We start from the raw sequence: 21,615 nt of genomic DNA, 5'->3' as shown, positions 1-21,615 counted from the left end.
AAGCTGAGCGCTGAGGAATTGATGCTTTTGAACTGTGGTGTTGGAGAAGACTCTTGAGAGTCCCTTGGACTGCAAGGAGATCCAACCTGTCCATCCTAAAGGAGACCGGTTCTGGGTGCTCATTGGAAGGAATTATGCTAAAGCTGAAACCCCTATACTTTGGCCACCTCATGTGAAGAGTTGACTCATTGGAAAAGACCCTGATGCTGGGAGGGATTGGGGACTGGAGGAGAAGGGGGCGACAGAGGATGAGATGGCTGGATGGCATCACCGACTTGATGCTCATGAGTTTGAGTGAACTCTGGGAGTTGGTAATGGACAGGGAGGCCTGGTGTGCTGCGATTCATGGGATTGCAAAGAGTTGGACACGACTGAGCAACTGAACTGAACTGATGGTAGTTCTATTTCCAGCTTTCTAAGGAATCTCCACACTCTTCGCCATAGTGTCCGTACTAGTTTGGATTCCCAACAATAGTGTAACAGTTTTCCCTTTTCTCCACACCCTCTCCAGCATTTATTGTTTGTAGACTTTTTGATAGCAGTCATTCTGACTGGCGTCAGATGGTACCTCATTCTGCTTTTGATTTGCATTTCTCTGATAATGAGTGATGTTGAGCATGTTTTCATGCGTCTGTTAGCCATCTGCATGTCTTTTTTTGGAGAAATGTCTGTTTAGTTCTTTGGCCCATTTTTTTAACTGGGTTTATTTTTCTGGAATTGAGCTGCAGGAGCTGCTTGTTTATTTTGGAGATTAATTCTTTGTCAATTGCTTCGTTTGCTATTATTTTCTCTCATTCTGAAAGTTGTCTTTTCACCTTGCTTATAGTTTCCTTCGTTGTGCAAAAGCTTTTAGGTTTAATTAGGTCCCATTTGTTTATTTTTGCTTTTACTCTGGGAGCTGGGTCATAGAGGATCCTGCTATGATTTATGTCAGAGAGTGTTTTGCCTATGTTTTCCTCTAGGAGCTTTATCATTTCTGATCTTACATTTAGATCTTTAATCCATCTTGAGTTTATTTTTGTGTATGGTGATAGGAAGTGTTCTAGTTTCATTCTTTTACAAGTGGTTGATCAGCACCACTTGTTAAAGGATTGTCTTTTCGCCATTGTATATTCTTGCCTCCTTTGTCAAAGATAAGGTGTCCATAGGCATGTGGATTTATCTCTGGGCTTTCTATTTTGTTCCATTGATCTATATTTCTGTCTTTGTGCCAGTACCATACTGTCTTGATGACTGGAGCGCAAGTTGATTCCTCCAGTTCCATTCTTCTTTCTCAAGATTGTTTTGGCCATTTAAAGTTTTTTGTATTTCCATACAAACTGTGAAATTATTTGTGCTAATTCTCTGAAAAATACCGTTGGTAGCTTGATAGGGATTGCATTGAATCTATAGTTTGCTTTGGGTAGTATACTCATTTTCACTATATTGATTCTTCCAATCCATAAACATGGTATATTTCTCCATCTCTTTGTGTCCTCTTTGATTTCTTTCATCAGTGTTTATATATAAGTCTTTTGTTTGTTTAGGTAGATTTATTCCTAAGTATTTTATTCTTTTTGTTGCAATGGTGAATGGAATTGTTTTCTTAATTTCTCTGTTTTCTCACTGTTATTGTATAGGAATGCAAGGGATTTCTCTGTGTTAATTTTATATCCTGAAACTTTACTATATTCATTGATTAGCTCTAGTAATTTTCTGATGGAGTCTTTAGGGTTTTCTATATAGAGAATCATGTCATCTGCAAACAGTGAGAGTTTTATTTTTCTTTTCCAATCTGGATTCCTTTTATTTCTTTTTCTTCTCTGACTGCTGTGCCAAAAACTTCCAAAACTATGTTGAATAGTAGTGGTGAGAGTGTACACCCTTGTCTTGTTCCTGACTTTAGGGTAAATGCTTTCAAATTTTCACCATTGAGGATAATGTTTGCTGTGGGTTTGTCATATATAGCTTTTATTAATTTGAAGTATGTTCCTTCTATTCCTGCTTTCTGGAGGTTTTTTTTTTTTTCAATCATATATGGATGTTGAATTTTGTCAAAGGCTTTCTTTACATCTATTGAGATAATCATATGGTTTTTATTTTTCAATTTGTTAATGTGGTGTATCACATTGATTGATTTGTGGATATTAAAGAATCCTTTCATCCCTGGGATAAAGCCCACTTGGTCATGATATATAATCTTTTTAATATGTTGTTGGATTCTGTTTCCTATAATTTTGTTAAGGATTTTTGCATCTGTATTCATCAGTGATATTGGCCTGTAGTTTTCTTTTTTTGTGGCATCTTTGTCTGGTTTTGGTATTAGGGTAATGGTGGCTTCATATAAATGAGGTTGGCAGTTTACCTTCCTCTGCAGTTTTCTGGCAGAGAAGGCAATGGCAACCCACTCCAGTACTCTTGCCTGGGAAATCCCATGGGTGGAGGAGCCTGGTAGGCTACAGTCCATGGGGTTGCTAAGAGTCGGACACGACTGAGCGATTTCACTTTCACTTTTCACTTTCATGCATTGGAGAAGGAAATGGGAATCTACTTCAGTGTTCTTGCCTGGAGAATCCCAGGGACGGAGGAGCCTGATGGGCTGCCGTCTATGGGGTCGCACAGCGTCAGACATGACTGATAAGACTTAGCAGCAGCAGCAGCAGCAATTTTCTGGAAGAGTTTGAGTAGGATAGGTGTTAGCTCTTCTCTAAATTTTTGGTAGAATTCAGCTGTGAAGCCATCTGGTGCTGGCTTTTGGTTGCTGGAATAGTTCTGAGTATAGTTGATTTCTGTGCTTGTGACGGGTCTGTTAAGATTTTCCATTTCTTCTTGGTTCAGTTTTGGAAAGTTATACTTTTCTAAGAATTTGTCCATTTCTTCCAATTTGTCCATTTTTTGGCATATAGTTGCTGATGGTAGTCTCTTATGAACCTTAGTATTTCTGTGTTGTCCATTGTGATTTCTCCATTTTCTTTTCTGATTTTGTTGATTTGATTTTTCTTCCTTTTTTTCTTGGTGAGTCTGGCTAATGGTTTGTCTATTTTATTTATCTTCTCAAAGAACCAGCTTTTAGCTTTGTTAATTTTTGCTATGGTCTCCTTTGTTTCTTTTTCATTTATTTCTGCCCTAACTTTTATGATTTCTTTCCTTCTACTAACCCTGGTGTTCTTCATTTCTTCCTTTTCTAGTTGCTTTAGGTGTAGAGTTAGGTTATTTATTTGATTTTTATCTTGTTTCTTGAGGTAAGGTTGTATTGCTATGAACCTTCTCCTTAGCACTGCTTTTACTGAGTCCCATAGGTTTGGGGACCTATTGTTGTGTTTTCACTTTAATGAAAAACAAAACATTGTTGTGTTTTCATTTTAATTCATTTCTATGAGTATTTTGATTTCTTTTTCAATTTCTTATGTGATTTGTTGGTTATTCAGACGCGTGTTGTTTAGCCTCCATATGCTTCTATTTTTAATATTTTTTTCCTGTAGTTTACATCTAATCTTAATGCATTGTGATCAGTAACAATGCTTGGAATGATTTCAATTTTTTTGAACTTACCAAGGCTAGATTTATGGCCCAGGATTTGATCTATCCTGGAGAAGGTTCCGTGTGCACTTGAGAAACAGGTGAAATTCATTGTTTTGGGGTGAAATGTCCTATAGATATCAATTAAGTCAAAGTGGTCCATTGTATCATTTAAAGTTTGTGTTTCCTTGCTAATTTTCTGTTTAGTTGATCTGTCCATAGGTGTGAGTGGAGTATTAAAGTCTCCCACTATTATTGTGTTACTGTTAATTTCCCCTTTCTTACTTGTTAGCATTTGTCTTACATATTGCAGTGCTTCTGTGTTGGGTGCATATATGTTTATAATTGTTATATCTTCTTCTTGGATTGATCCTTTGATCATTATGTAGTGTCCTTCTTTGTCTCTTTTCACAACCTTTATTTCAAAGTCTATTTTATCTGATATGAGTATTGCTGGTCCTGCTTTCTTTTGGTCTCTATTTGCGTGAAATCTCTTTTTCCAGCCCTTCACTTTCAGTCTGTATGTGTCCCTTATTTTGAGGTGGGTCTCTTGTAGATAGCATATATAGGGTCTTGTTTTTGTATCCGTTCAGCCAGTCTTTGTCTTTTAGTTGGAGCATTCAGCCCATTTACATTTAAGGTAATTATTGATAACTATGATCCTGTTGCCATTTACTTTGTTGTTTTGGGTTTGAGTTTATACACCTTTTCTATGTTTCCTGTCTAGAGAAGATCCTTTAGCATTTATTGAAGAGCTGGTTTGGTGGTGCTGAATTCTCTCAGCTTTTGCTTGTCTGCAAAGCTTTTGATTTCTCCTTCATATTTGAATGAGATCTTTGCTGGATATAGTAATCTGGGTTGTAGGTTTTTTTCTTTCAACACTTCAAGTATGCCCTGCCATTCCCTTCTGGCCTGAAGAGTTTCTGTTGAAAGATCAGCTGTTATCCTTATGTTATTTGTTGTTTTCCCCTTTCTGCTTTTAATATTTGTTCTTTGTGTTTGATCTTCATTAGTTTGATGAATATGTGTCTTGGGATGTTTCACCTTGGGTTTATCCTGTTTGGGACTCTCTGGGTTTCTTGGATTTGGGTGGCTATTTCCTTCTCCATTTTAGGGAAGTTTTCAACTATTATCTCCTCAAGTATTTTCTCATGGCCTTTCTTTTTGTCTTCTTATTCTGGGACTCCTATGATTCGAATGTTGGGGCATTTGACATTGTCCCAGAGGTCTCTGAGGTTGTCCTCATTTCTTTTAATTCTTTTTCCCTCTCTGCTTCATTTATTTCCACCTTTCTATCTTCCACCTCACTTATCCTATCTTCTGCCTCAGTTATTCTACTGTTGGTTCCCTCCAGAGTGTTTTTTATCTCAGTTATTGCATTATTTACTATATATTGACTCTTTTTTATTTCTTCTAGGTCCTTGTTAAACTGTTCTTGCATCTTCTCAATCTTTGACTCCAGACTATTTATCTGTAACTCCATTTTGTTTTCAAGATTTTGGATCATTTTTATTATCATTATTCTGAATTTTTTTTTCAGGTAGACTCACTATCTCCTCCTCTTTCCTTTGGTTTGGTGGGCACTTATCATGTTCCTTTACTTGCTGAATATTTCTCTGCCTTTTCATCTTGTTTGGATTGCTGTGTTTGAGGTGGCCTTTCTGTATGCTGGAAGTTTATGTTTCCTCTTTATTGTGGAGGTTCCTCCCTGTGGGTGGGGTTGGACGAGTGGCTTGTCATGGTTTCCTGGTGGGAATCTTGCGTCAGTGTTCTGGTGGGTGGAGCTGGATCTCTTCTCTCTGGAGTGCAATGAAGTGTCCAGTAGTGAGTTTTGAGATGTCTATGGGTTTGGTGTGACTTTGGGCAGCCTGTATATTAATTCTCAGGGCTATGTTCCTGTGTTGCTGGAGAATTAGTGTGGTATGTCTTGCTCTGGAACTTGTTGGCTCTTGGGTAGAGCTTGGTTTCAGAGCAGGTATGGAGGCTTTTGGATGAGCTCTTGTCGATTAATGTTCCCTGGAGTCAGGAGTTTTCTGGTGTTCTCAAGTTTTGAACTTAAGCCTCCTTCCTCTGGTTCAGTCTTATTCTTACAGTAGCCTCAAGATTTCTCCATCCATACAGCACCAATGATAAAACATCTAGGTTAATAGAGAAAAGATTGTCCACAGTGAGGGACACCCAGAGAGGTTCACAGAGTTACATGGAGGAGGGAGATAGAGGTGACCAGGAGGAGAAGAGGTGGAGTCAAAAGGGGAGAGAGCAAGCTAGCCAGTAATCACTTCCCTATGTGCTCTCCACAGTCTGGATCCCTCAGAGATGTTCACAGATTTACACAGAGAAGAGAGGAGGGAGGAAGGAGACAGGGGTGGCCAGGATAAAAGGGGGAACCAAAAGGAGAGAGACAGATCCAGCCAGTAATCAGTTCCCTAAGTATTCTCCACAGCCTGGAATACCCAAAGAGATTCACAAATTTGGGTAGAGAAGAGAAGCAGGAGGGAGGAGATAGAGGCGACTTGGGGCAAAAACGGAGAGTCAAAATGGGGAGAGGGCAATCAGGCCAGTAATCACATTCCAAAGTAAAAATGAGTACTGAAGATTTGATTCTTAAAGGTTGAAAATTGATAACAAATACCAAAAAGCAAAAATTAAAAATTTAGAGATTAAACTCTCAAAAATACATATTAAAAAAAAAACAAAATCACAAAATTATAAAATATATATATGAAATTTGCTTTAAAATGAAAAATAAAGAAGTAATAAAAGACTTAAAAAATTAAAAAAATGATAATAGTAAAAAAATATCTAGGAGTTTCTCTGGAGCTGTTACTGGCAGTGTGGGGTCAGTTCAGTTTCAGATAGTTCCTTGTTCCAGCTAATACTTCTCCTTGAGGTCTATATGCCCCTTCCAATGTAGTCTGTGCTAACTACAGGGTTTTAGTCTGTTGCACCTGTCACTTCCAAAGTGGTTCCCTCTGTTTATCTTGGCTTCTTCTGTTTGCAAATCTCTTCAGTGTCTAATTTCAACCCTGACACAAGGGGGCGAAGGTGGTCACTTATTTAGGCTCACTTGTTCAGTTGTGCTGTGGGGAGGGAGGAACACTGCAAACAAATATCACTGGTGTGTGTGGGGAGTGCTTGCAGTGTCTGGGCCACACTGGGTTTGCCCCCACTCCCGGCGTGTTTGCTTTCCCTGTCTCTACTGCTCAGGCTCCAAGTTGCTCTGCAGGGGAATTGTCTAAAGTGGGCCCTGGGTTGCGTGCACTTCTCAGGTCTAAGCCACTCAGGTTCAGCTTCTTGAGTACTCAACAAAGGCACAGACTTGGTCGGGCCTGGGTTTTGAGCCCTTCCCAGGTTTGAGCAGCTCAGGTGACCAGGTGCTCAGTGAGCACACACTCCCCAGGTGGGCAGTGCATCTTATCACCTCCCCTGTCCCAGCCGCTCAGTTTCCTGGGTGTGCAGCGGGAGCGCCATCTCAGGTGTGCCGTGTGTCTCCTCTGGGTAGCTGATCTCTGGCTGCGACCCTCCTGGCAGATGTCTACCGTCCGGGATCCCAGGAAGACTTGGTTAGCAACTTGGGAGCCTGCTCACTGTTTGCTAGAGGATGCCGTCTCTGGGGCCAAGATTGCCCGTTGCCTTCCGGCTCTGGCTGTCGCTTGCCTGCCTCTCTGCCTTCCAACAGGGATGGGCCAGTCTGCAGCTGGCTAGCTCTCCTCTGGTATTGGCTCAGTCCTTTGTTCTGTGAGCGAGCCCAACAGTGCCTTAGGTTAGAGCTTTTTGCAGGAAACTGCTCTCTCTCTCTTTTCCTTTTTTTCTCTCTCTGGCTATCCCACAGTTTGGATTGCTATCACAGTTAGCTCCCTCAGATTGTCCTCAGGGCATTCAGGCCTGGTCCTATCTCTAAGGAATGCAGTCCACGCCTCCCTGTCCAGTCCCTGCTTGCTGGTGGCTGATGCGAGCCTCTGGGCTACTTCTCCACTGGGCTTATGGTTAGGTGTGTAATCTGTGGGTATTATTTATTTATTTTCTCCTCCCACTTGTGTTGCCCTCTGAGATGCCAAAACTCCCCGCCAGTGAGAGGGTTTCCTGGTGTTTGGAAACTTCTCTTTCATGACTCCCTCCCCACGATGGGTCTCCATTCCTAACTCTTTTGTCTTTCTTTTTATCTTTTATATTTTGTCCTACCTCCTTTCAAAGACAATGGGCTGCCTTTCTGGGTGCCTGGTGTCCTCTGCCAGCATTCAGAAGTTGTTTTGTAGAATTTGCTCAGTCTTCAAATGATCTTTTGAAGAATTTGTGGGGGAGAAAGTGGTCTCCCTGTCATATTCCTCTGCCATCTTAGGGCTGCCTGCTAAATACAGCTTCTTTTGTAAAGTTTACCTTATCAAGAGTCAGTTTCAGTCTCCACTCTGCTCCTGATAGTTACTGCCCTCCCATTAATGTGTAATTTCTTCGAACTTTAGTTTTCCTACCCACAATATGGGGTAACCATAGTTACCTCTCAGAATGGTCATGAGCAAGAATTGAAATGATGCAGTTAAATCCTGGAAAAGTGGCACAAAGATGGTTGTAACTTTATTTGAAAGTATGTACTCTGTTATGAAGCATGGCTAAGATAAGCTATAACTTTTTATCTTATTTATTGCTAATGGTGGTACAAAACAGGTGCCTTTGGGGAATGCATATTCACTTGCATGTGGTTTTTTTGTTGCTGTGGACTTTATGTTGTTTGTTGGATAACTGCTGAGTAGCAGTTTACATAATTTTACGTAATTTATTTATGTAAGCTGGACCTTTGAATTTATCAGTGAAAAGGTAATTAATCAAATATCCAGGAAGTAGAGCTCTCAGTTTGCAAAAATTGTCAAAAGTATGAGGGTAATTTGTACATCTTCCAACACATCTGCTTTAATCATATATTTATTTATTCTTTCACTCAATACATGTACCTATTTCCTGAGTGCCCAGAATTCTGCAGAGATCAATGAGCCGAAGAACCCAGCTCTCTTACTCGAAAGATCCCTTTTAATAAAGCTATAATTTTTTATTTTCCCATGGGAAAATGAACATTTTTTTTAAAAGTATTACTTTATTTTTGGCTCTGCCGCATCTCTGTTGCTACCTGCGGGCTTTCTCTAGTTGCGGTAGGTGAGGCCTACGCTTCTTTGTGGGGCTTGGGCTTCTCTTTGAGGTGCTTTCTCTCATGGAGCATGGGCTCTAGGTGCATGGGCGTCAGTATTTGCAGCATGAGGGCTCAGTAGTTGTGGCTCCTGGGCTTAGTTGCTCCATGGCATGCAGAATCTTCCCAGACCAGGGATCAAACCTGTGTCCCCTACACTGGCAGGTGGATTCCTATCCACTGTATCACCAGGGAAGTTAAAATTGTTATTTCTTTATTGGCGCTCCTATGGTGCTTCTTGTGTTTTGCTCGAGTCAAAGTTTAAAGAACTATTTTTACATCCGAGGGAAGTATCAAAAAAGTGATGAACATTGAAGATGCTATTAACACTTATTCCCATGCCCACTAAGACAGAAGGAGGAAGCGAAATTCATCTGGTGCATAGAATGAATGCATTAGGATCTACAATGTGTCTTTTGTTCTTGCTGCATTTGGAAACTGCTTTTTAGGTCACCAATTATTTCTTTGTTGGCAAATTTACTGATTTTTTTCCTTTCTAACCTCTCTGTTGCATTTAACTCTTAGTAACATTAAGGCAAGTTTATTAAATACAAACATGACAGAGTGAGAGAAAGAAAGAGAGGGAAACAGAGAAGCAGAGCAAAACAGATGCCATTTCCCTCCCGTCTATGCATCATGGCACCAGTTCTCCTGTGGTGCAACCAGATTCTCTTTTCCTCCAGCCATTCCCAGCCATTGACATCCCCCCAAGGCTTGGTTTTTTTAAACTTGTAGGTTCTCCTCCAGATCATTGCTACTTTGTGAATACAGTTATCATGTTTATTCCAATGACTCAGAAGCAAAATTTGTCCTTTCCTATGATCTGAACTTTGGTTCCACATTGCTAATAGATCTCTTTAAACTCAAAACAAATATATTGTCATTTTAGAAAAACTGAAAATCATGAAGAGATCTATTGAAATATAGTACATTTTAAAAGTGTAATTTGAGGTAAGTATTCTCCACAATGGACATCCCAGGTGGCAGTAGTGGTAAAAAATCTTGCCCCCCGCCTCGCCCCCGCAACAATGCAAAAGACAGACGTAGCAGACTCTGGTTTGATCCTTGGGTCAGGAAGATTCCCTGGAGGAGCAAATGGCAACCCATTCTGGTATTCTTGCCTAGGAAATCCCATGGACAGAAGCGCCTGGCAGGCTACAGTCCATGGGGTTGCAAAGAGTTAGGCATGACTAAAATGACTTAGCATGTATGCACGTGGTGTCTGGATCCCAAAAAGCAAAAAAAGAGGCTTCTTACCCTAGCACAGTGTCACTTCTGTCAAAGGGAGATGAGAGGCCAGCTCAGCTTCCAGAGGAAGGAATCAATGGACTCCACTACCTGGTGGAATTGGGACATATGTACACTGGATGGAGGGCACTTTAAAATATTTATTTATTTATTTTTGACTGTACCATGCAGCTTGTGAGATTAGTTCCCTACCAGGGATCAAACCCGAGCCGCCTGCACTGGAAGCAGGAAGTCTTAACCAGTGGACCACCAGGGAAGTCCCCAAAGGAAGGCATCGTTGACAGCTGTCTTTGGGAGTCTCTTTACCATCAGTTCAGTTCAGTTCAGTCGTTCACTCATGTCCAGCTCCTCGTGACCCAATGAATCGCAGCACGCCAGGCCTCCCTGTCCATCACCAACTCCCGGAGCTCACTCAGACTCACATCCATTGAGTCCATGATGCCATTCAGCCATCTCATCCTCTGTCGTCCCCTTCTCCTCCTGCCCCCAATCCCTCCCAGCATCAGAGTCTTTTCCAATGAGTCAACTCTTCACATGAGGTGGCCAAAGTACTGGGAGCTGCAGCTTTAGCATCATTCCTTCCAAAGAAATCCCAGGGTTGATCTCCTTCAGAATGGACTGGTTGGATTTCCTTGCAGTCCAAGGGACTCTCAAGAGTCTTCTCCAACACCACAGTTCAAAAGCATCAATTCTTTGGTGCTCAGCCTTCTTCACAGTCCAACTCTCACATCCATACATGACCACAGGAAAAACCATAGCCTTGACTAGACGGACCTTAGTTGGCAAAGTAATGTCTCTGCTTTTGAATATGCTATCTAGGTTGGTCATAACTTTTCTTCCAAGCAGTAAGCGTCTTTTAATTTCATGGCTGCAGTCACCATCTGCAGTGATTTTGGAGCCCCCCAAAATAAAGTCTGACACTGTTTCTACTGTTTCCCCATCTATTTCCCATGAAGTGATGGGACCGGCTGCCATGATCTTCGTTTTCTGAATGTTGAGCTTTAAGCCAACTTTTTCGCTCTCCTCTTTCACTTTCATCAAGAGGCATTTTAGTTCCTCTTCACTTTCTGCCATAAGGGTAGTGTCATCTGCATATCTGAGGTTATTGATATTTCTCCAGACAATCTTGATTCCAGCTTGTGTTTCTTCCAGTCCAGCATTTCTCATGATGTACTCTGCATAGAAGTTAAATAAGCAGAGTGACAATATACAACCTTGATGTACTCCTTTTCCTATTTGGAACCAGTCTGTTGTTCCATGTGCAGTTCTAACTGTTGCTTCCTGACGTGCATACAGATTTCTCAAGAGGCAGGTTAGGTGGTCTGGTATTCCCATCTCTTTCAGAATTTTCCACAGTTTAATGTGGTCCACACAGTCAAAGGCTTTGACATAGTCAGTAAAGCAGAAATAGATGTTTTTCTGGAACTCTCTTGCTTTTTCCATGATCCAGTGGATGTTGGCAATTTGATCTCTGGTTCCTCTGCCTTTTCTAAATCCAGCTTGAACATCAGGGAGTTCACGGTTCAGGTATTGCTGAAGCCTGGCTTGGAGAATTTTGAGCATTACTTTACTAGCATGTGAGATGAGTGCAATTGTGTGGCAGTTTGAGCATTCTTTGGCATTGCCTTTCTTTGGAATTGGAATGAAAACTGACCTTTTCCAGTCCTGTGGCCACTGCTGAGTTTTCTAAATTTGCTTTCATATTGAGTACAGCACTTTCACAGCATCATCTTTCAGGGTTTGAAACAGCTCAACTGGAATTCCATCACCTCCACTAGCTTTGTTCATAGTGATGCTTTCTAAGGCCCACTTGACTTCACATTCCAAGATGTCTGGCTCTAGATTAGTGATCACATCATCATGATTATCTGGGTCGTGAAGATCTTTTTTGTACAGTTCTTCCATGTATTCTTGCTACCTCTTCTTAATATCTTCTGCTTCTGTTAGGTCCATACCATTTCTGTCCTTTATCGAGCCCATCTTTGTATGAAATTTTCCCTTGGTATCTCTAATTTTCTTGAAGAGATCTCTAGTCTTTCCCATTCTGTTGTTTTCCTCTATTTCTTTGCATTGATCACTGAAGAAGGCTTTCTTATCCCTTCTTGCTATTCTTTGGAACTCTGCATTCAGATGCTTATATCTTTCCTTTTCGCCTCTCTTCTTTTCACAGCTATTTGTAAGGCCTCCCCAGACAGCCATTTTGCTTTTTTGCATTTCTTTTCCATAGGGATGGTCTTGATCCCTGTCTCCTGTACAATGTCACGAACCTCATTCCATAGTTCATCAGGCACTCTATCAGATCTAGTCCCTTAAATCTATTTCTCACTTCCACTGTATAATCATAAGGGATTTGATTTAGGTCATACCTGAATGGTCTAGCAGTTTTCCCTACTTTCTTCAATTTGAGTCTGAATTTGGTAATAAGGAGTTTATGATCTGAGCCACAGTCAGCTCCTGGTCTTGTTTTTGTTGACTGTATAGAGCTTCTCCATCTTTGGCTGCAAAGAATGTCATCAATCTGATTTCGGTGTTGACCATCTGGTGGTGTCCATGTGTAGAGTCTTCTCTTGTGTTGTTGGAAGAGGGTGTTTGCTATGACCAGTGCATTTTCTTGGCGAAACTCTATTAGTCTTTGCCCTGCTTCATTCCGCATTCCAAGGCCAAATTTGCCTGTTATTCCTGGTGTTTCTTGACTTCCTACTTTTGCATTCCAGTCCCCTATAATGAAAAGGACATCTGTTTTGGGTGTTAGTTCTACAAGGTCTTGTAGGTCTTCATAAAACCGTTCAACTTCAGTTTCTTCAGCATTACTGGTTGGGGCATAGACTTGGATAACTGTGATATTGAATGGTTTGCCTTGGAGATGAACAGAGATCATTCTGTCTGAGATTGCATCCAAGTACTGCATTTCGGACTCTTTTGTTGACCATGATGGCTACTCCATTTCTTCTGAGGGATTCCTGCCCACAGTAGTAGATATAATAGTCATCTGAGTTAAATTCACCCATTCCAGTCCATTTTAGTTCACTGATTCCTAGAATGTCGACGTTCACCCTTGCCATCTCTTGTTTGACCACTTCCAATTTGCCTTGATTCATGGACCTGACATTCCAGGTTCCTATGCAATATTGCTCTTTACAGCATCAGATCTTGCTTTTATCACCAGTGACATCCACAACTGGGTATTGTTTTTGCTTTGGCTCCATCCCTTCATTCTTTCTTTAGTTATTTCTCCACTGATCTCCAGTAGCATATTGGGCACCTAATGACCTGGGGAGTTCCTCTTTTGGTATCCTATCATTTTGCCTTTTCATACTGTTCATGTTGGGACTGCACACTTTCACTGCCGAGGGCCTGGGTTCAATGCCTGGTTGGGGAACTGACATCCCAGAAGCCATGTAACGTGGCCAAAAAAAAAAAAAAAAAAAATTCCTCCCAGCCCTGAAGTGTGGAGAAATGTCCAGGCTTCCATGCTGGGCAGGGGGAAAGCTGGAGGTCACATAAAAATCCCTCTACTTTGAGTTTGTGACTAATTCCTATCATCCAAAATCTTGGATGAAGAGTACTTTTAGTTTTTGCAGCTAAATAAATACTCCAGGTTAAAATCCTGTCATAATAGATTTTGTGATCTAGAGTTCTATTAGCTTGGCAAGGGCCCTACATGATGCCAAGACTTTCCCATCACTCTTATAAAAGGCTTACCGTGTATGCTATCTGTAAACAATTTGTATTTTATTTTTTAGTTACTTAAAAACTATTTTAAGTGGAGAGCAGAATGTCCAGAAATAAGTGCAGATCTCCACCCTAGAAGCATCCTTGGCCTCCTGAAGGCGGGCTATGTCGGTGTCCTGAGAGCCCGAGACCCCACCGGCAGCAAAGTTCTGATCTACAGAATTGGTAAGTCACACACGCCTCCTCTTTTCTATTTCTCTTGACTGCCATGTCAGAAGCTTCCATGAGTTCATATTTAAGAGTTTGGCTTTTTAACTTTTAACTTGGGTTTTGTTGTTGTCACTTAGTCATTAGGTCATTAAGTCATTAAGCAGGGCTCTCTTGGTGGCTCAGAGGCAAAGAATCTGCCGGCTAATTCAGGAGACAGGGTCTTCCCTGGTCTGGGAAGATTCTACATGCCTTGGAGCAACTAAGTCCATATGCCACAACTACTGAACCTGTGCTCCTAAAGTCCGGGAGATGCAACTACTGAGCTTATGTGGTGTCCCAGTTACTGAATCCAAAAGGCTCTAGAGCCTGTGCTCAGCAACAAGAGAAGCCACCATAGGGAGAAGCCCACACACCGCAACTAGGGAGCAGCCCCCACTCACCACAAGTGCAGAAAAGCCCAAGCAGCAACAAACACTCAGCATAGCCAAATAAATAAATAAACAAATTGTAAAAGCAAAGAGCAATCCCATTGTGCCTTCCTAGGAATACCTCTGATTATTGCTTCTGTTTCTTTGCCTTCATAATTTCCCATGCTATTACACACTACCCATTGACATCTAAATCTGTTAGGGTCAGCCAGAATTCCCTCCTCAATCCCATGAGACCCTTTGGCCTCCAACTCAGCCACCTCCCCACACTTCCCATTCTCAGCCACACTTTTTAAGTTAGTCATGTTCACCATTCACATTTTCTCATAGCTCCTCTCAACATCCCCTGCACTGGTTTCACTCCCATCTTTCTGCTGAAATGACCTTAGCAAATCATCAGTGATCATCTTTTCCCAGCAAACCTCTTCCTCTCTGATACCACAGTCTCCTGGTGTTTTCTTCCAACTTAACTGTTTATTCTTAGTCTCCTTCACTGGCACTACATATTCTACTTCAGATTCTGAAATTCTTTTAGATATTGGCTCCAGCCTCCTCTTCTTATCTATATATCTCTGTACTACAACAGAGAGAAATGTTAAGTCCACAATAATCACTGCCATAGGCCTATATATAACCACAAAATCCCTGAGATTTATATCTTCAGCCCATCCTCTCTTTGTTTCTCAATCCTCCAGACAACCAGTTCCCTGTCTCAACTGTATCCGCCTGGACATTTCACCAGCACTATTTTAATGTGTTCAAAACTGCCTATAATCTTTCCTTCCCCAACCATTTCTCTTCCAGTATATCTCAACAAATGGTACCACCATTCTACCTGATTGTCTAAGCCAGAAACTTGGGTATTTTTAGAATTTTACCTTTCCTTAGTCAAAAATCTTTTTCCTCCCTTCATCTTGTTAGGTATGGCACCAAACTTTTAATCTGAAGATTTGCATCTTTTTGCAGCTCTGGAAGAATTTTCCTTTCCCCTCTGTTGCCTATTACCAGAACTCTGATGAGTTGGATTTTGAAACCTCTGTATCTAGCTGCCTGTCTCTTACCTTTTTATTCATACATGCTGACTTCTAGCTCTCCTATGCTGAAACTGAGAGAATTTCTCACCTCGATATTCCAGACCCTTATTCACTTGTTGGCTGCGTGTTTTCTGACAGTTGTCCTATTAACAGAGATTTGCTCGAATTGTCATTTTATTTCCAAGATCTCAACTGATTCTTTTTCATAATAGCCTCTTATATAATAGCCTAGGGCTTCCCTGGTGGCTCTGACAGTAAAGAATCTGCCTGCAATGCAAGAGAGCCAAGTTTGATCCCTGGGTCGGGAAGATCCGTTGGAGGAGGGCATGGCAATCCACTCCAGTATTCTTGCCTGGAGAATCCCATGGACAGAGGAGCCTGGCGGGCTATAGTCCATGGGGGTCACAAAATGTAGGACACAACTGAGTGACTAACACTTTCACTTTTTTTTTAAAAAAGTCTTTGTTGAATTTGTTACAATATGGTTTCTGTTTTATGTTTTGGTTTTTGGACCCCAGGGCATGTGGGATATTAGCTCCCAGGGATTGAACCCTCCCCTGCTACACTGGAAGGCAAAGCCCTAACCACTAGACCACCAGGGAAATTGAAAGAATCTGTTTTTTACTAGGGGTTTGAGGGAGGGAGGGAAAAGCAGGCTTATGTTCTTAGACCACCAATTTGATCTGTTATTCTATTCATGATCTTCGTATATGTATTATTTCTATTGATCTTTGAATCTAAAAGGAATCCATTTCCTTCTGTAAATCTTTCTGATTCTTTATTCTTCAGACAGTGCTGAGATATGAGTTTTTACTTTTTTTTTTTTCAGCGCACTGGGACCCTAAAGTTTTCACAGCTTATGATGCATTTCGTGTGAGTCTCATCACGTCGGAGCTTATTGTCCAGGAGGTAGAGACACAGCGGAATGGAATCAAGGCTGTCTTTGATTTGGAAGGCTGGCAGTTTGCTCATGCCTTTCAAATTACCCCCTCTGTAGCCAAGAAGATTGCTGCTGTTCTCACAGTAAGTGCGTAGTCTGTTCAGGATTGTTTTTGTTCCGTTGCTCAGTTGTGTCCAACGCTCTGTGACCTCATGAACTGCAGCACACCAGGCTTTCCTGTCTTCACTGTCTCCTGGAGTTTGCTCTCATGTCCATTGAGTTGGTGATGCCGTCCAACCATCTCATCCTCTGTCATCCCCTTCTCCTCCTGCCTTCGACCTTTCCCAGCATCACAGTCTTTTCCAACGAGTCAGCTCTTCACATCAGGTGGCTAAAATATTGGAGTTCCAACTTCAGCATCGGTCCTTCCAATGAATATTCAGGGTTGATTTCCTTCAGGATTGACTGGTTTGATCTCCTTGCTGTCCAAGGTACTGTCTTCAGGATAATACTTCCAAATATTAGATATAAATTTAGTTGTGTGTTAAAGAGAAGGGATAGTATATTTATTGGGCTTCCTTGGTACCTCAGCTGGTAAGGAATCCACCTGCAGTGCAGGAGACCCTTGTTCAATTCCTGGGTCAGAAAGATCCCTGGCGAAGGGATAGACTACACACTCCAGTATTTGTGAGCTTCACTGGTGGCTCAGACAGTAATGCAGGAGACCTGGGTTTGATCCCTGGGTTGGCAAGGTCTCCTGGAGGAGGGCATGGCAATCCACTCCTTTTATTGGGCTTCCCAGGTGATGCTAGTGGTAAAGAATCTTTCTGCCAATGTAGGAGACCCAAGAGACTCAGGTTCAATCCCTGCATCAGGAAGATCCCCTGGAGTAGGATGTGGTACCTCACTCCAGTATTCTTACCTGGGAAATCCCATGGACAGAGGAACCTGGTGAGCTATATAGTCCATGGAGCTGCAAAGAGTCAGACAAGACTCAGCAACTGAACACAATCACACACACAAGTACATTTATTAGAAGATTAAATAAAATTTTAGAAGAGATACATAGAATTCAAAAATGGTAAGAGGAAGTAAAATTATTATTTCAAAAAGAAAGAATGTTGCAACAGAGTGAAAATATGTTCAAAATTTCAAACCACAGAATTCATACATTTAAACAAGAATGTGATGAGTTTATCTGTCATTAAAATTTTGTTCCTAAATTAAAAATTGTCTCAAAAAATAATATTGATAACAATGATAATATACAACACAGTATCATATAGGTTTGGTTGGCATAGATTGAACAGTTCTTTCCAGAAAAAAATAAGTCTTAAAAATGGCCATCATCTTTGACACAGTAATCCTACTGTGGAAACCTAGCCAAGGAATAATCTTAAATATAGCAAATACTTTGTATATAATAGTGATAGTTTACTCTGTGCTGGATACATTACTGAATTTTTTAAATGCATTACCGTTTAATGGCTACACCAAAAGCTTATGACATATGACTATTTTTTTCCATTTTACACATTAATTTACTATGTCAGAGAGATGACATAGCAATGCCCAAACATACATATTTTGTCAGCAGTGAAACAAGGATTCCAATCCAGGATATCTGGACATAAAAACTGTACTTATAAACATCATTTCTTTTGTATCTAAAGACCATTACTATAGCACTCATTTTTATAGAAGAAAATTAGAAACAGCTTATTTATCCAGGAATAGGAAAAGGATTACTTAGATGATGATACAGCGACTTGATAGACTATGGCTTCAATATTTAAAACCCACTATGTTTACAAAAATTGTGTTATGTCAGTGAAACAAAACAAGGTGCAAATTATTTAGAGAGCATAATGGCAATTATGTTTAAAATAAAATTATTCATAGAAAGAACCTGAAAGGAAAAGTGACAATTTGGTAACACATCTCTAAAAGCTGTGTGTTGAAAAAAAAAAAAGAAAAGAATTTTGCATAAAAGAACCTTGGCAGGAAAAAATTAACAACTCGTCTTTGGTTAGGGAAACTATTGATAATGTTTTCCTTTCAATTCTTAACTTTTTAACCTTAGAAAAAAGCCAATATTACTTTGATATGAAAGACTTATACCTATGTTAAAAGTTTAAAAGTGAAAAAAAAATTCTAAGTGTATGTTTATTGTACTTTTCTTTTGAAGGAAACTTTTTTTTCCTCAAAATAAAAATTTGAAGGGAAAAGTTAAATATAAATATACAAACGCACTGATTTTTCAAAAGCACATTTATATGTGATTGGGGGAGATATTTTCTGTGTCTTATTTATGAAATATGCATGTATTTCTTTAAATACTTTGCCTAAGCTACATGGTGAAACCTTTTCTTACTCTAGGGACAGCGAACTATAAAGCAGGCTATTGTGTTGATGGCATAATTTTGAAAATAAAATCACACTTTAGGTATTTCTGTACATTTAGCAAGTGTTCAAAGCAGGGGTTTGTTGATAGGATTACATATTGATTTATGTTTTGTTATTAACAAGCCGTTTTCTTTATTTTCAAAAGGATTCCTTTCCATTAAAAGTTCGTGGTATCCATTTGATAAATGAGCCAATAATTTTCCATGCTGTTTTTTCCATGATTAAACCATTTCTGACTGAAAAAATTAAGGAACGGGTGAGTAAAACACTCTCAAATCACTATTCTTTATGAAACGTTCCACTCCTTTTTAAATTTAAGAATAGCTCTCTTATTTCCACCCTTCCCCTGACACACACAGAGCATCATCCAAATGTTTTGAATATTTAATAATCCAACTACTTTTATAAATAAAATTTTCTTCTTAATTAAAAAAAAATCAAATATCGGATCTCACCGTCTATGGGGTCGCACAGAGTCGGATACGACTGAAGCGACTTAGCCGCAGCAGCATACATGGTTGGTGAGACTGCAAAATGATATATTGCCTATAGGGGGCAGTGTGGCCATAGTTATAAAAATTATAACGTTCACATTTCTGAGATTTTTTCCAAAGATACACTCATGGGGCTTCCCTAGTGGCTCAGATGGTAAAGAATTCACAGGCTAATGCAAGAGACACTGGTTTGATACCTGGGTCAGGAAGATCCCCTGGAGGAGGGCAGGGCAACACACTCCAGTATTCTTGCCTGGGAAATCCCATGGACAGAGGAGCCTGGTGGACTACAGTCCATGAGGTTGCAAAGAGTCAGACACTGCTTAGCAATAAAACAACAACAACAAATATGCGCTCATAACAAAACTATATATACTATTCATTGTAGCAAAAGATTGGAAACTATCAAGTGTATCATGAGGGAACTGGTTAAATAAGCTATGATACACCTACACAATGGAACACAGTAAGATTTGCAGGATGTATTGGGAAGTGGAATAAAAACATGCAGAATAGTGTTTATGTTATACTACCTTTTGTATAAAAAGGGAATACATCAGAATCTACAGTTATATTTGCATAAAAGTTATCCTCAAAAAGGATATACAACAACCAAATTGTTTACTCTGTGTAGAACAGAGGTGAGTTATGGATGGAGTGGATGAAGTTAGGGTTGGGAGCAAGACACTGTCTTGCTGTCTTTTATCTTGTTTTGATTTCTAGTCATGTGAATGCATTATCTATGTAAATAATAAAAGTACTTACATTAGACATGTGTAACTAAAAACCACAGTACCCAAAGTATGTGACTTAATGTCATGTTTTATTACCTATCTTGTGGACTCTTATCTCAGGTGATATCACTTGGAATTTTTCAAGTGTTGACAATAGAATCTGAGTTCCCCAAAATGGCAACCATTCTTCTGCATGAATCTGTAAAGGATAATTTTTTTTTTTGGCCATGCCACATGGCTTGCAGGATCTTCGTTCTCCAACAAGGGATCAAACCTGTACCCTCTCCAGTGGAAGTTCAGGGTATAACCACTGGACCTCTCCAAGGAATTCCCTTAAAGGATAATTTTTAGAGCATAATATTTAGACAAATGTTGGCAACATCTAATGTAAGGACACAGGTTTTAAAGGCTTTGATGATTTAAATCTCAAAAATTATTTAAATATTAGTACTGATAATGTAATAACATATTTGCAATTTTAGAAAATATATTCTTTCAGATTCTGAAAATGTATTATCTTGCATCTTCTCAGAAAATTATGACCGTAGAGCTTCATTTGAGGTTTTTCAGTAGTTATTTCTGTCTGCATTTAAGAAGCACCACCCCTATTCTTTCATTTTTATAAAAGTCAATTTTTGTTCATTTTTTCCTCTCTCCAATATAGTTTGATAATAGCTGACCATCTCTGTTGAACTCTGAAAGACATAAAAATAAGTATTTCTATTTTGGGTTATATTTTGGATCACAAAAATCCCAAGATATAGCAATAAATTGAACCTAATAAACAGGAGAACATGAGCAAGAAAAGAAGAAAAATTTAAAATTGAGAAGTTAAGTGGAGCATTTCAGTGGAAGTTAATTGTCATGAAACAGATTTTCCAAAATGAGGAGGGTGAGGAAGACCAAATCTTGCCACTTTCTCCCTTTAAATGTTTTGGCAATACTCTATGAATGATCTTATTTCCTCTTCCTTGAAGAGATAGTAGAATTTTTAATTAAACATTTCTGAAAAAATCAAGAATTGGGACTGTGAGGTTCCTGAGTACAAGAAACTTATTTCATTCATCTTTCAGTCTTTGTATCCTAGCACATGAAGTGAAAGAGGAAGTCTTAGTTGCTCAGTCATGTGCTTTTCTTTGTGACCCCCTGGACTGTGGCCCACCAGGCTCCTCTGTCTATGAAACTTGCCAGGCAAGAACACTGGAGTGGAGAGCCATTCCCTTCTTGAGGGGAACTTCCCGATCCAGAGATTGAATCCAGGTCTCCCATATCGCAGGCAGATTCTTTACCATCTGAGCCACCAGGGAAGCCTCAACCCTAGCACATAGTAGGTGCTTGTTAGCAGATTGAATTTACAAACATGAACCCTAGCAGATGAGTAAAGGTTGTTTATATATTTGTAACAAGATGTGCTTTTAATCAAAGGTTCCAAGCCTTTAACTTCAGGACATTATATGATGAATTTATATAGTTTAAAATGTTTGAAAATTTAAGTTCTCAACCATCATAATTTCTCTTAATTTTTTATTAGCCAAGACTATATGTCAACTGTACCACATAAATTATTCCCCACATACCTAGTTGTGTGCTCAGAGGTATGCTTTTGATAAGAACTAATAAAAAGAAATACACTTTTATCATCTACAGAACTATTTCAGGATATTCCATCTTTTGCTAAGAATCACCAATACCTTAGTAGGGAACAGAAGGTATAATTTCTAAAAGTTATTCTTTTGTTTTGGCTGTGCTGGGCCTTTGTTGCTGCGCAGGCTTTTCTCTAGCTGTGGAGAGCAGGGCTGCCCTCTAGTTGTGGGGTGCAGGCTTCTCACTGCAGT

General features: G+C 39.9%; 1 protein-coding gene across 2 annotated transcripts in view; it reads left to right on the top strand.

Annotated features, from left to right (window-relative positions):
• Window positions 1-21,615, top strand: part of TTPA (alpha tocopherol transfer protein) — a 30,116-nt gene that overhangs the window by 5,855 nt on the left and 2,646 nt on the right. Inside the window, exons 2-4 of one of the 2 annotated variants that reach the window (XM_069600096.1) lie at window positions 13,666-13,819; window positions 16,096-16,289; window positions 18,698-18,808. In XM_069600096.1, coding sequence (XP_069456197.1) covers window positions 13,666-13,819; window positions 16,096-16,289; window positions 18,698-18,808 — 459 coding nt within the window. The remainder of the gene's footprint in view (window positions 1-13,665; window positions 13,820-16,095; window positions 16,290-18,697; window positions 18,809-21,615) is intronic. The other variant, XM_069600097.1, reaches the window with a different exon arrangement.

Source organism: Ovis canadensis, chromosome 9 (genome assembly GCF_042477335.2).
Source record: "Ovis canadensis isolate MfBH-ARS-UI-01 breed Bighorn chromosome 9, ARS-UI_OviCan_v2, whole genome shotgun sequence".
In the NCBI taxonomy this organism is placed as follows: Eukaryota; Metazoa; Chordata; class Mammalia; order Artiodactyla; family Bovidae; genus Ovis; species Ovis canadensis.
The sequence above is the reverse complement of the archived record's forward strand: the minus strand, read 5'-3'. Positions and strand labels throughout refer to the sequence as shown.